The sequence below is a fragment of the Peromyscus eremicus genome, chromosome 8a, assembly GCF_949786415.1.
Source record: "Peromyscus eremicus chromosome 8a, PerEre_H2_v1, whole genome shotgun sequence".
In the NCBI taxonomy this organism is placed as follows: Eukaryota; Metazoa; Chordata; class Mammalia; order Rodentia; family Cricetidae; genus Peromyscus; species Peromyscus eremicus.
The window spans coordinates 41,870,940-41,884,568 of NC_081423.1; the positions used below are offsets into that span (position 1 = coordinate 41,870,940).

Sequence of the window (13,629 nt, forward strand, 5' to 3'; positions counted from 1 at the left end):
CAGAAGAGGGTGTTGAGGTCCTCCTCTCTCAGTCTCTGTCTTACTTCCTTGAGGCAGTCTCTCCCTGAACCATGCTCTTGCATTTGTGGGGCTAGGCTGGCAGCCAGAGAGCCCTAGAAATCGTTCCGTCTCTACCCTTCACACAGCTAAGCTACAGACACATGAGGACCACACCTAGCTTCTTATGTGGGTTCTGAGATCCAAACTCATATCTTTAAGCTTGTGCAGCAAGTGCTCCTTACTCACCGATCCATAACCTCAGTGTCAGGTTGTAGAAAAAAAAATTAATTATTCCACTAAATTAAAATCTTCTGTCATTTGAACAAATATTTTTAAGGCTGTTGCAAATCACTTAAAAAAATCATTCTCAGACTAAGCATGGTGGCACATGCTTTTAATCCACCAGCACTCAGGAGGCAGAGGCAGGAGGATCTCTGAGTTTGAGGCCAGCTTGGTCTACGGAGTTAGTTCAAGGACAGCCTATCTCAAAAAAAAAAAAAAAAAAAAAAGTATCCTCCTGTCTTCCAGGTATGACCAGAGTCATGGAGACTCCCAGTAACACCACAGGGGTGGACTTCATTCTTCTTGGGCTCTTCAGCCACACACAAGCCCACTCCTTCCTGTTTTCTGTTGTGTTAGTAATCTTCATCGCCTCCCTGATGGGCAACACCCTCATGATCCTTCTCATCTGCAGGGACCCCAGGCTCCACACGCCCATGTACTTCCTTCTCAGCCAACTCTCCCTCATGGACATGATGCTAGTCTCCACCATCATCCCCAAGATGGCAGCCAACTACTTGATGAGCATGAGGTCCATCTCCCCTGCAGGCTGTGGCTCCCAGATCTTCCTGTTCCTCACCTTGGCAGGGGGCGAGTGCTTCCTCCTGGCGGCCATGTCCTATGACCGCTACGTGGCTATCTGTCAGCCCCTGCGCTATCATGTCCTCATGAGCTCCAAGCTGTGCGTGCACCTGACCTTGGGCTCCTGGCTCCTGGGAGCCGCTGACGGGTTGATGCAGGCGGGCACTATCCTGAGTTTCCCTTTCTGCGGCTCTCGAACCATCAACCACTTCTTCTGTGAGGCGCCTTCCCTGGTGCGCCTTGCCTGTGCTGACACCAAAGTCTTTGAGTTCTTCATGTACATCTGCTGCATCCTGATGCTCCTGATCCCGCTGTCCCTCATCCTGGCTTCCTACTCGCTCATCCTGGTCGCGGTGCTCCGCATGCGATCCTCAGCAGCCCGGAAGAAGGCCTTTACCACCTGCTCTTCACACCTGACTGTGGTGGGGCTGTTCTACGGGGCTATCATGTTCATCTACATGAGGCCCAAGTCCCAGCAGCCAGGGGCGCGCGACAAGGTGGTGTCTGCCTTCTACACCATCTTCACGCCAGTGCTGAACCCCCTCATATACAGTGTGAGGAACAAGGAGGTCAAGAGAGCCTTGAGGAAGTGTCTGCAGAAGACGCTGTGATAAACGTGCAGGGGGACGTTCACCAAAACAGCTCTACTCAAGTTCGGCACACCTCCCTCACAGACTCAGCTGATCTAGTCCACTGAACTCACTCTTTTGTGCTCTATTAACTTATTTGATGCTCATTTGTTGTTTTATATTCTTTTACCAAGGGTTTGGAAAATCAATTAAAAATCAGCTTGTGTCCCTGCTGGTGTTCCTTGTGCCAGCCACTCTGTTTTAAAATAAGGTCTTAGAGATGAGAGCCAGTGACACAGGTCTGGTTAGCTAGACTTTAATCATGGAACTCCATTTTTGTTGTATGATGTAAAACATCAAGAGATAGAAGAAGAAATGGATAGTAACTTTAAAAAAAAAATGTAGTGCCTGATTTATTGTTATTATGAAGTAAATTGTAATGAAATACATAACCACTAAGAATTATTAAACATAAAACATTTGTCAAAATGTTTCAGGAGAATTTTCCAAAACTGTTTGCAATTTAGGGAATTCTTACAAAGGAGATGAGCAGGTAGGGCTGATGGTTTTAAAATTATAGTTATATTTAACATCTTTAACAACAGAACAAATACCACTAACCAAAACATAACTCAATCATAATGAAATATCCAAATGAGTGTTTAGAGATGAAATCTTTAAGAAGTGACTGGGCCGCCGGGCAGTGGTGGCGCATGCCTTTAATCCCAGCGCTCAGGAGGCAGAGGCAGGCGGATCTTTTTGAGTTCGAGGCCTGCCTGGTCTACGAAGCGAGATCTAGGAAAGGCAAAAAGCTACACAGAGAAACCCTGTCTCGAAAAACCAAAAAAAAAAAAAAAAGAAGAAGAAGTTACTGGGCCTAAGGGCTCCACTCTTATGATGGAAGAGCATTCATACCATTATAAAAATGTTAGTTAATTCAACATTACGGCAAACACCTGTGATCTCAGTACTTGGGAAGCTGATGCAGGAGAGCTGGATTACATAGGACCCTGTCTCAAATAGTAAATGAAATAATAGTGAGTGTGGCCCTTTCTTTCCATACAAAAAAAAAAAAACACACAGTTCACTTAAAAATGAATAGAGATAGTTTATCCTGGAGCCAAATATGAGTGACCACGGCCCCTCCAGATTTAGGTTACCCTCAACTCCATCTTCCAACATGGTGCAGTTTCATCAGGTTTTTATAGTAGTAGAAGGAAGAAATGTAAAAATCAAGACGCCTTCCAAACACACTTGGGGGAAGCAGGAAGTAGGCAAGCGACAGTGGAGCAGGGACATCTCGGGTCCAGGCTCCCACGCTGTCTGGCAGCGTTCTTGGTCTGTAGGCTGTTGGAAGCTAACGCTCTGCGTATCCCAAAGGACGTTCTTAACAGTTGTTCACATGTTAGGTCACGTACACGTGAAGACAAAAGACGGCCAAAGATAATTTCGTTCTGGACTTGCAACATTCCAATCCCTCCACAACCACTGAAGCGTCGAACAGTCAGTCAGTCTTCAAAGTGCAGTCCACTCCACGAACGTCCATTGTCAGTCCCTCTCATCTTTTCTGGTCCTCCCACCATCTGCTAACACACAAGCAGACCCCTGACAGATGCAGGCCCTGGAATTTAGACTTTCCCCATTGCCGAACACGAAAGAACTACCATTCCTTCCTTGGTTCCCAGGATGTGGTATTCTGTTATGGCCTCAGAGAACGGAGGGAGACACCGAGTACAGGTGTGCTAAAGGACACAGCAGAGGCAGAAGGATGGGAAGGAGGCACAGAATCTAGGAACCTCCACAAAGGCAAACATCACAGTCCATCACCCTGTTGACTTCTCTGAGGCAACTTTTAGCCTCAGAGCTTGTCATAGGAAAGACAGACAGTTTGTATATATGTTTGTTGTGTGCCAGTTTTTCTACTGAGGGACTCACACCTTCCGACAAAACGGAGGCACACTGAGCAAGCCACATCCTTGGATCTCATGAGAGGCATTAGCAGCAGTGTCTGAGCTGACCCTGGGGCTACTCCGTATAAAGGCGGAGCTAACCCTTTCCACACCCCCTGCCTGTTCCCCAAATCGGAAATCCTTTCTCTCCTGCATCTTTAACATTTGAATACTGAGTTTGGGGTTTTCTGTCAGGGCATGCTCTTGGTGTGTGAACACCAAACTCTTTCCAACCCTTCTCTGGTACTGGTGCTCCCAGGAGGCCCTCTATTTTGGTGAACTATTGACCTGTGTTGTCTGTCTTCTGTGGGCACAACAAAGGTGAAAGAGGACAGTCCTGAGCTCTCAGGGTGAGGGGTTTTTAAAGGGAAAAAAACCTCAAGCAGGGTGGTACAAGCCTTGGCATCATATGATTGGGTGAGGGTATGTAACCTTTGAATTTACTGGTCGGGGGTTACAGTTATTTTTGGGCAGGCCTGGACAAGTCCCAGGCTCTGTCCTTGAGCTACCATGGGGGCTGGCTGGCCTTGTACATACTGACTGTGGAGGCTGACTCAGTTGCCCAGGCTCTGTCCTTGAGCTGCCATGGAGGCTGGCTGGCCTTGAATGTTCACACTGACCCATGCACGTAGCTCTAAGTTGGTGAAGGGTCCCAGACAGTAAACAATTGACTGAACCTTGAGTAGTCAGAGTATGTGCAGAAAGGGAGCTACTTCAAGGACTATGTCTTTTGTTCACAGCCCTTCCAGAAACTGCTTGCTCAAGTCTCAGGAAACTGAAATTGAGGCCTGATCTCTGGAGAGAAGACTGACAGCCTGTTATGGAGTCTACTTGGTTCTTTCACTTAATTCTTCTTTAGGTGTAGATTCTAAGAGGTCTTTCCAGCTTCCTGGATGCCCATCCCAGTCTGTGTATTCTCCAGGAACCCCAGGAGTGCCTTCTCTGAATGGGAAGGGCAACAGCAGAGAATGTATCTCTCCCTTGTTCAAGATGGCTGAGCTGGGCCTCTGGGCTGTGCTTTTTGGCAGATACAGTCCATCTTTGTGATGGTGACCTCGCTACTCACCCTTAGTCATACAGTCCTTAAGGAACCCACACCAGATACTCACATGGAGTGCACCCTCAGCTCCCCAGAGCTTCTGAGCCCCATTCTTTCTCTTCAGGACTCTGAATGCCTCTCATCATTCTTAAACCCCATAGACCCTCTCAAGGCTTGATGTAGTCGTGCAACAATGTCAATTCTGTGACAGGGCAGCATCACTTGATAGCCTCTAAAGACCCCAGCACAGCAGTGGCCAAAACAGAAAAGGACCTAAGCTCTGTTAGGAAGGATGGTCACGCTCCTGTAGAAAGCTTCTACGCTGAGTGTCATGGTGGTCCCACTTTACTCACCTGGAGCCTAGAGGGTTTTGCTGTTTGCTTTTTCAGAAAATACAGTAATGTGGGTTTAAATTTATACTATACACATTTGATCGATCATAAATTCAAGTAGGATTTGCCAGTTTGATAAAGTTCCACATCTGATGAAAGAAATGTATACAAAGAACTGGGGGAGTAGCTCAGTTGGAAAATGCTTCCATCTCCAGCAACATATAAACAAACCCACTGTGGTGGCAATCCCGGCACCTGGGAGGTGGAGGTAGGAGGATCAGAAGTTCAAGGCCAGCCTCTGCTACTAAGCTAGTTCAATAATTTGCTAGTAAGCCAGCCTGAGCTATATGACACTCAGTTTCGTATAAATAAGTAAATAAATGTTAAGTAATGTTAAAAATCTGTACTTTCCTTTAAATAAAATTAAATGGGGATTGCAGTTCACCAAATTATCTCACATTTTTTACCAGGTCCATTTCCCTAACACATAATCCATGATAAAAAAAAATTGTTTTGTTTTGTTTCAAATTATCTGTTTCCAGTTGTAGAATATGTGGTTTCTATATAGCAGTAGATAACTCAGAAGTTGCAAGGCATGGATCCAAGTTCCCAGGGTGCCCAGCACTGAAAAACATCAAAAGCAAAGAGTCAGCCAGATGGTGATGGCACACACCTTTAATCCCAGCACTTGGGAGGCAGAGGCAGACATCTCTGAGTTCGAGGCCAGCTTGGTCTACAGAGCAAGTTCCAGGACAGCCAAAGCTGTTACACAGAAAAATATTGTCTCAAAAGAAAAGAAAACGGTCAAACATCACGAAACACAGATCCATATACATTCACCCTGGGAAGTGACATCGATATGAGTATAGCCTGGAGATGCTGTTACTGTTATTGTTGTTGTTGTTATTATTATTATTATTATTATTATTCAGATTTATTATTATTACTATTATTATTATTATTATTATTTTACTATACAGATACAAAAAATGAAAATATAAAATCAAAATATAACAGCCTGTTGCAAATGCACACAAACAGGTACATACAAAACAACCTTAATTGTCTCAAATTGAGTCCAAGAAGAAAAAAAAACTTCACAGGCTTCATTTATTTCAATTGCTGTTTTGACAATTGAGCTGGTCTGAATGGAAGACAGTTTAATCCTCCTTTTTTTTTTAGATTTCTTTTTTTATTACATATACAGTGTCCTGCCTGCATGTAGGCCTGCAGGCCAGAAGAGGGCACCAGACCTCATTATAGATGGCTGTGAGCCACCATGTAGTTGCTGGGAATTGAACTCAGGACCTCTGGAAGAGCAGTCAGTGCTCTTAACCTCTGAGCCATCTCTCCAGCCCCCCAGTTTAATCCTCCTATCTGCTGAAGTCTGTGCAAGGAATACCAGAATCACATGACTTCCTGATTCATACGTTTGAAATCACAATCCCCTTTCAAAGACATTTATTTACATTTTATTTTTTTTCTCTTGCGTGATTCTCTGTCATTTCTGTGATTCACAACTTTATGATATGTGCAGAAAATTCATCATCTCTTGGGAACTGTTTTAATTTCTCAACACAGTGAACACTTTTGGCAACTGAACTGTCACCCCGGCAGCTCTGGGGTATTGTTAATAGGATAGTGTCTGCAGCCCAGGCTGGCAGTGTGCCATCCTCATGACATGCCAGTCCAGACAGAGATATAAGGGAGGTGGAGGGCCAGGGTAGGCACAACTTCCCTCCAGGTGGGGACATCCAGATGTGTCTGTGAGTATGCAGATCCAGGCTGCCGGGCATCAGTTTTGACTCTTGTAGGTAGTTATGACAACCTCTTCATGTCTGATTATTTCTTTGTGAAGTTTAACTCTAGAAAATTCAATTGCAAATCCCAGAATTTAGGAGGTGGAGGCTGGAGGAACAAAGAGCCCTCAGCTACGTAGAAAAACCAGCCCCACCACTCTGTACATTTTACAAAGAAACTCTTCCCGGTAACACATCTCGGTACTTGATGAATTAAAATGTGTGCAAGTGGGTGCTGACATTAGGTTAATTCTTTCAAAACAAACCCCTAATTTTATTAATATAAACAAGTCCTCTGCTGCTACCTTATTTTTCACATACTGATTAATTTTCATTTCAGTGTCCTGAAATTTAGACTTTTAAAATTACAATTTAACAATGAATTTGGGGAAATGTGGAAAGGATATTATGCATTCTGACTTTTCTGTGGTTTCTCAAGAGGCTTTTGTAAGAAGAAAATGAAGGCATCTGTCTCAGCCTGCAATTTCAAATGCAAAAGATGTGAGTGTAGTTTTGAGTAAAGATGCCACCATGTTCGCACTATTCTAGAAAGAACTACGGAAATGTAGCAAGGGGATGTCTGACTCAATGGGCACAGAGCAAGGAGAGGAAAAGGAAGCCCTTGTTTTCCAGGGTAAAACAGCTCCCCATTGCCTGCACTGGTCAGGCTAGAGGTCTTGCATTCCACATTTTAACACATTTAGCATGATTCTCAAATGAGCTAATTCTTTAGGACCAGTTTTAATCATGATGTATTTCCATGGTCAGTTTTTTAGGATGTTATCCCTATAGTGGAGGTTTATGAGCTTTTTAATTAGTGTAACTTGTCTCATTTGTATAGAGATATAGGCAATACTTTTAATAAAGACAAGTTGACCACACAACTAGATTCATAATGACTGATGACTTTTAATCATTTATTTCACCTTTAAAATGTATACATATATCACCTATTGCCACTAAAAAGTTGAGCAGATGACTTCTAATTTTAAAATTACTTATATATAAGTAGAAATTTCATAATATATATTTTCTAGGGCTGGGAATATAACTCATTGATAGAGAGCTTGCCAAGCCTATATGAGGTCCTATGTTCAGTCTCCAGTGTTGTATAAATAGAATAAAACAGAAAATGTGTTCTTAAAAAAAAAAAAAACAGAGAGGTAAGGGAAAGCTGTTGAACTGGTTTTCTGAAAACACATATACCTCTCTTGCATGTTTTAAACGAAGATTCATCACTGCTGCTTTGTGTGGTACCTTACTTCTTTATCAAAATACAAACTCCAACAGCTGTCATCAAGCATCTTATTAAATTGGTGAACACGTATCCACAACGGGAGGGAAAGGCCACAGACGAGTGAAGAGCAATCACAATAGGCCACACAGTGGACCGTTAACTTCCTGAAAAATGAAGTCAGACGTGACATCCACGAGCCCTCAGGACTTTGGATATGGCTTGAGGTACAGTCACAAATAGATGCGTGCTGTGGGATTCCAGCATCCATGTGTCCCAGGGACACAGAAGAGAGATAGTGGCTGCCAGCGGGTTTGGGGCAAAAAGAACAGGGAGCTCTGCTTAGCAGAGTGCAGAGTTCTCATTTGGAGGCATTAAGAGAATTTAGAAGATGGATTCTGGCGGGGAAGGTGCCTAATGACAACCCGAGTGACTATGTTACATAAAATAATTACTGTGGCTGCAGAAATTAATTTTAAGAAAATTGCTCCTTGCCCTCCAGCGGCTAAATGACACCAACTTAGAGTTTCACCTATCTTCGATAATGAGAAGTGAAAAAATGTTAGAAGGGTTCTGAGTGGTCAGCAGTGTGATGTCCTGAGAGAAGTGGCCATGGTTCCATCGAGTTTCCATGGAGCAAAAGTGTATGTTAGAACTGGGAATGTGGGCAACTCCCGAGCTGAGCAAAGAGCACATACTTTCAAAGTAACTTTCAAAAAGTAAAATAATTTCCAAAATATTCACCTTTCAAACAACTAACTAAAATTCTCAGGGACTTGGTCAGGGGCTGAGTGAGTCATAGTGCCATTGTTTCAGCCACAATTTTGGTTTTTACCTGAGAGGAAACCCGGGAGCTACCCCAGAAGGCACAGGCTCCCTCAAGACATTAAAACTGGACAGCAACCTTGAGAATGAATTAGTGTCCACAAGTTTGTAGGGTGGACGTTTTGATTCAATAAGCTCAAACAATCTTGGCGCCAGCAAGTCAAAGGTTAAAATGAAAGTAAAGCTTTAAAGTCCCCTGAGAATGAAGCAGGAATCATTGTTTTCTCTACAATTAGGCAAGAGCTAGGGTCTCTGAGTTATGCACTAAAGGGAGAGTTTGTGCGGCTGTAAAGAGGGAAGGGCTGTCTAAGAGAGCAAATACTTTGGAACAGTTCATTGAAGCATGCATTTAGCATTACAGCTTCGCACTGGAGAAATCCCCAAGAAGGCTGTTGTCATTTGAAGGGTCAACCTATGTAAACAGAACCAAGTTAACTCCTACCCCAGGGCAAGTTAAGCCTCTATCCACAAAGTCTGACTTTCCTTTTCTAGATCCAAGAGCGAGCACCCCTTTGTTTGGACAAGACCTTTATTATTCAGTGTTAGAACCATGTGAATTTGGTGTTTTCAGTAAAGTTTAACGAGGCCGGGATGTAATTTGGGAGGTAGAATTTTTACATGCCATGCACAAAGCCCTGTGTCTAATCCCCAGTGTGACATAAATCAGACATGGTGGCACATGACTATAATCTCAGCAATCAGGAGAAAGAGACAATGAGATCAGAGTTCCCAGATCATTTTCTACTACATAGCAAATTCGAGGCCAGCCTGGGATACACGACCCCTTGTCTCAATAAATAAACAAAAATTTTGATATAGTAAATATGTCACCTACATTAATGAGTCCCTAAGTTGTATATACCCAATATTTACTTAAGCTCCTAAGACTTGTTGGTGCAAAACGGATTGCCCATGAAACCATAAATGACAAATTCACAAATAGTTCTCAACCATTTATGTGGCTATCGGGTAATGGAAAGTCAGGAGTTACTTGCCGCTTACAGAGAACGTTGATTCATTATACCACTGAACTCACTGTCCTGGTGAGATGTGTCAGGTAGACCCTGGGAAGGAAAAGGCTTATGTTAATGTGCGACTGTGTTGGAACATTTTGCAAGCACAGATGGGCTTGAAGTGGGTTTCACCGTTTCTCATAGGCAACCTTCCAGGCATGTGTAGTTCACACAGCATCGCAGATGATGAAACTCTCTTCCGTTCTTCCGTTTGAGGTGTCGCTTCTGCTGTAGATCATGGACATGGGGAATGCCACAGCAGGGTTCATTCTCCTGGGACTCTTTAACAACACCAGAGCCCACCTGGTTCTCTTTGTGCTGGTTCTGACTGTGGCCCTCAACTCCATAGTAGGCAATGCCCTCCTGCTTCTCCTGATTCACCAGGACCGCCGGCTCCATACACCCATGTACTTTCTCCTGAGCCAACTCTCCCTTATGGACATGATGCTGGTCTCCACCATAGTGCCCCAAATGGCAGCTCATTATTTAATGGGCAAGAAGTCCATCTCCACTGCTGGCTGTGGCTTCCAGATCTTCATCTTCCTTACACTGGAAGGTGGAGAATGCTTCCTCTTAGCAGCCATGTCCTATGACCGCTACGTGGCTATCTGCCGCCCACTGCGCTACTCGGTTCTCATGAGCTGGCAGTTATGTCTGAGACTGAGCTTCGGGTCTTGGCTCCTGGGAGCAGCCGATGGAGCCATGCAGGCCGCCGCCACCCTGAGCTTCCAGTTTTGCCGAGGGAATGAAATCGATCACTTCTTTTGTGAGGCCCCTGTGTTGTTGCGCCTGGCTTGTGGTAACACGGCTGCCTTTGAGTTTGTCATGTACATCTGCTGTGTGCTGATGCTCCTGGTCCCCTTATCCCTCATCCTGACGTCGTATGGCCTCATCCTGGCCACTGTCCTCCGAATGAGATCCGTGGAAGCCTGCAAGAAGGCCTTTGCCACCTGCTCCTCGCACTTGGCAGTGGTGGCCCTCTTTTTTGGAGCTGCAATTTTCATCTACATGAGGCCCACATCTTCCAGGTCAGCTAACCATGACAAGATTGTGTCAGCATTCTACACTATTGTCACCCCCATGCTGAACCCCCTCATCTACAGTCTTCGGAACAATGAGGTCAAGGACAGCCTGAGGAAGCATGTAGCCCACTGTGCTCTCCTAACTAGAAAGGATGCCTTGGTTTGCTTGGATTTGGGTGGTTGTGCAAAGAGGAAAGGTATACAGTAGCCCCCTTCCCAGGGATAACGTCTCAGGATGCCCAGTGGATACCTGAAGCCACTGAGAATTCCAAGCTCTGTTGTTAAGTTTCTTTTCTACCTTAACTCTTCTATCCTGTGGTTGGAACTGGGGGAAGCTGAGGAACCTCAGCATCGAGTTTCTTCGTCCTTCCTCTCAATTTCATGGACACCTTTATTCTTACTGTGGGCATTAGCAAAATCAGCAGGCTACTTCCTCCTTTAGTAAATGGGGAGCTTCCGTAGTTTAACTTAGTAAGTACCTTACAGCTTGTCTTTAGGGGTAGGGTTTTCAAGACAGGGTTTCTCTGTGTAGCCCTGGCTTTCCTGGACCTCACTATGTAGACCAGGCTGGCCTTGAACCCAGAGATCCTCCTGCCTCTGCCACCCAAACACTGAGATGAAAAGTCATGCACCATCAGTCTCCGGCCAGTTTGTCTTGAACACATCTAAATTTCAGTATGACAGCTTTTACACTTTGGGGAAATAAAGGTCACTAGAACTGAGGTGGCTCCTCCGTGACAGATGGGTGGGTTGCGTACACAGAGTGGATACGCTGGCCAGAACTGGGTGCCAGCACTGTAAGCTGTCTCGACATGTTACTCAGCAGGCAGCACTGGAAGTTGACTCCCTCTGGAAGTTCTCACTGGTTTTCAACTGGCAGTTGTCTCAGGCGGCTATGGGTGTGGAAAGCAAGGCCACGGGTAAGGGCTGTATGTGTGCGTCTGTGCCCGTGTCTTGGTTACTTTCTGCTTTACTCTGAGGTTTTGGTAAAACCACATGCTGGCAGCTGATTACAGAGCTGCTGTCTCATTTCAAAATGAACTCTCAACAACAAACTGAAAAATCACAAATTCGCCGAGAAAAGGTCTCAGGCCTCACCACACCCGGATTTTGGTGCCAGCAGGGAATGAAGTAACTTTGAGTATTAACTGCCAGTTGGTTTCAAGTCACCCTTTTCAAGCCAGAGGGCGCTCACAGCAAGTTTTATCTTCCTGACAGGTCTATGGATCTCAGCCTTTGTACCTGCTTGTTACCAAGAGACGCAAAGTCCAAAACTGCACAGGGGTCTCTTCAGTCCTTTTCTAGTGAAACATCTGCCCACGGATTCAAGACTAGTCTGAATTCCATTTCCATCCTATACTGTTCCATCGCTGGACACTGATGGTACTCTGTGTGTGTGTGCGTGTGTGTGTGTGTGTGTGTGTGTGTGTGTGTGTGTGTGTGTGTTTAATACGTTGTGAAGATTCTCTGCATTTTTACACACCCCAGAAGCTATTCTTTTAAACTGATAACATTGCCCATTGTTTCAAAAACCACCACTTGTTCCCTGATTTGTGATGGATATGTGGAAGGCCTTCAACCTTATTTCAATTACATTTTTATTTCACTTGGTAGATGGATGACGAACCTTTTATCAAATTGTTTAATTTTGAACTCCCACAAGCAGTTCACACAGGGTGCAGCTGCCCCAGGCTTTATCAACCCTTTCCACTCAGGAAGTCTGACAGCACCTCATCCTGCTTCCTGTGTGTATTTCCCTGGTAGTTTCTGAGGCTGAGTGTTTTTATACAAATTTACTGCTAGGCTGGGTATCTTCTTCTGTTAACTTTGTATTTCAGTCTTGGAAAATAAAAATAAAAAATGCTGCTGGTTCCCCAGCAAACAACTAGTGATTCACTCAGATATTCATAGGAGTATTTGGAATTTTAAAATAAAGCTGTATGTTAGAATGTTCTCGTTCAATGTCTGGGCTTTTTCACTTCGTGTGGACTTGGGGGTTCCTTTTCAGTCTCTTCCACTTTACTCAAAGCAACCAGCCTTGACTGTTGGTTGAGCTGATTCCAGCACCTGTTTCTATTCCATCAAGGAATTCAGCCCCTGAAAAACCTGAAACCTTTCTTATGAAGAATAGTGTCCTAATACACAACATTTCAGGTGAAGGATGAAAATAGAGTTTAAAAAAACAAAGCTTTAGATGGCAGAGCATACATCCCATCATTTTCTGGAAAGTTATAAGCCTACAGTAATTTCTTGGTAATAAATTTAGAACATTTTTAAAGTATCACTTTTACAAATAAAATAATTACTAATATACATTTGTATATTAGAAATGTTTATAAATATATTGTTTTTTCCAAAGACAAAACAAATGCAAAAGCAACTCTAAGATAATGCTTTAGAACAACAACAATTAATCTTTTTATCCCTTTACTTTTGTTAATGCTGTTTTCATCTGAAGTCCTTCTCCATAGTATTTCCTTTTCTCCAGCAGCGTTAATGTTGCCCTGCACATCTCACATAAGATCGCAGGCAGAGTCTACAGACGGTGAACCAGAAGGTGTGATGGGATCCACCTCTGCAGGTCCTTCAGAGCTTTTGAAAATGCCCCAAATATGAACATGAATTCAGGACTCTGATGCAGCCCAACCCGTTTGTGATCTTAATTCGGTGGCTCCTGTGACACAGGGATGCTTTGATCAAATGATAACCACAGTAACTATTTAGTTTCTGCATTATCTTTAGGACACATTCAGTAGGTTGGTGTACTCTTAGCCTGGATGGAATAGGAACTTTTTAACTTGTCATAAAATAATAATAAACTTACAATCATAATAATCATTCATTCAGTACTTCCTTTTGGACTGAATTTGTTTACTTTTGACTCTGATTTCCCCTTTCACTGAGGACCACATCCTTAATCACTATGAAAATGAAGACGGCTTAGTAGAGCAAAATGCATTGATTTTCTTTTTCCTTTCTTTTTGTC

The 13,629-nt window shown here is 43.8% G+C and overlaps 2 protein-coding genes across 2 annotated transcripts; both read left to right on the top strand.

The window, feature by feature from the left end:
* Positions 1-542: 542 nt before the first annotated feature.
* On the top strand, positions 543-1,633 carry LOC131916060 (olfactory receptor 2T33-like). Its single transcript, XM_059269365.1, has one exon. The coding sequence runs from the start codon at positions 543-545 to the stop codon at positions 1,470-1,472; it is 930 nt and encodes a 309-aa protein (XP_059125348.1). The 3' UTR covers positions 1,473-1,633.
* An 8,188-nt stretch (positions 1,634-9,821) lies between these two features.
* On the top strand, positions 9,822-10,856 carry LOC131916061 (olfactory receptor 2T8-like). The gene has a single exon (XM_059269366.1). It carries the CDS (start codon positions 9,859-9,861, stop codon positions 10,849-10,851), a length of 993 nt encoding a protein of 330 aa, XP_059125349.1. The 5' UTR covers positions 9,822-9,858; the 3' UTR covers positions 10,852-10,856.
* Positions 10,857-13,629: the final 2,773 nt, after the last annotated feature.

Bases quoted from the DNA above. Each gene is read 5' to 3' on its own strand.
- LOC131916060 (XM_059269365.1), top strand. From the start codon at position 543: ATGGAGACTCCCAGTAACACCACAGGGGTGGACTTCATTCTTCTTGGG.
- LOC131916061 (XM_059269366.1), top strand. From the start codon at position 9,859: ATGGACATGGGGAATGCCACAGCAGGGTTCATTCTCCTGGGACTCTTT.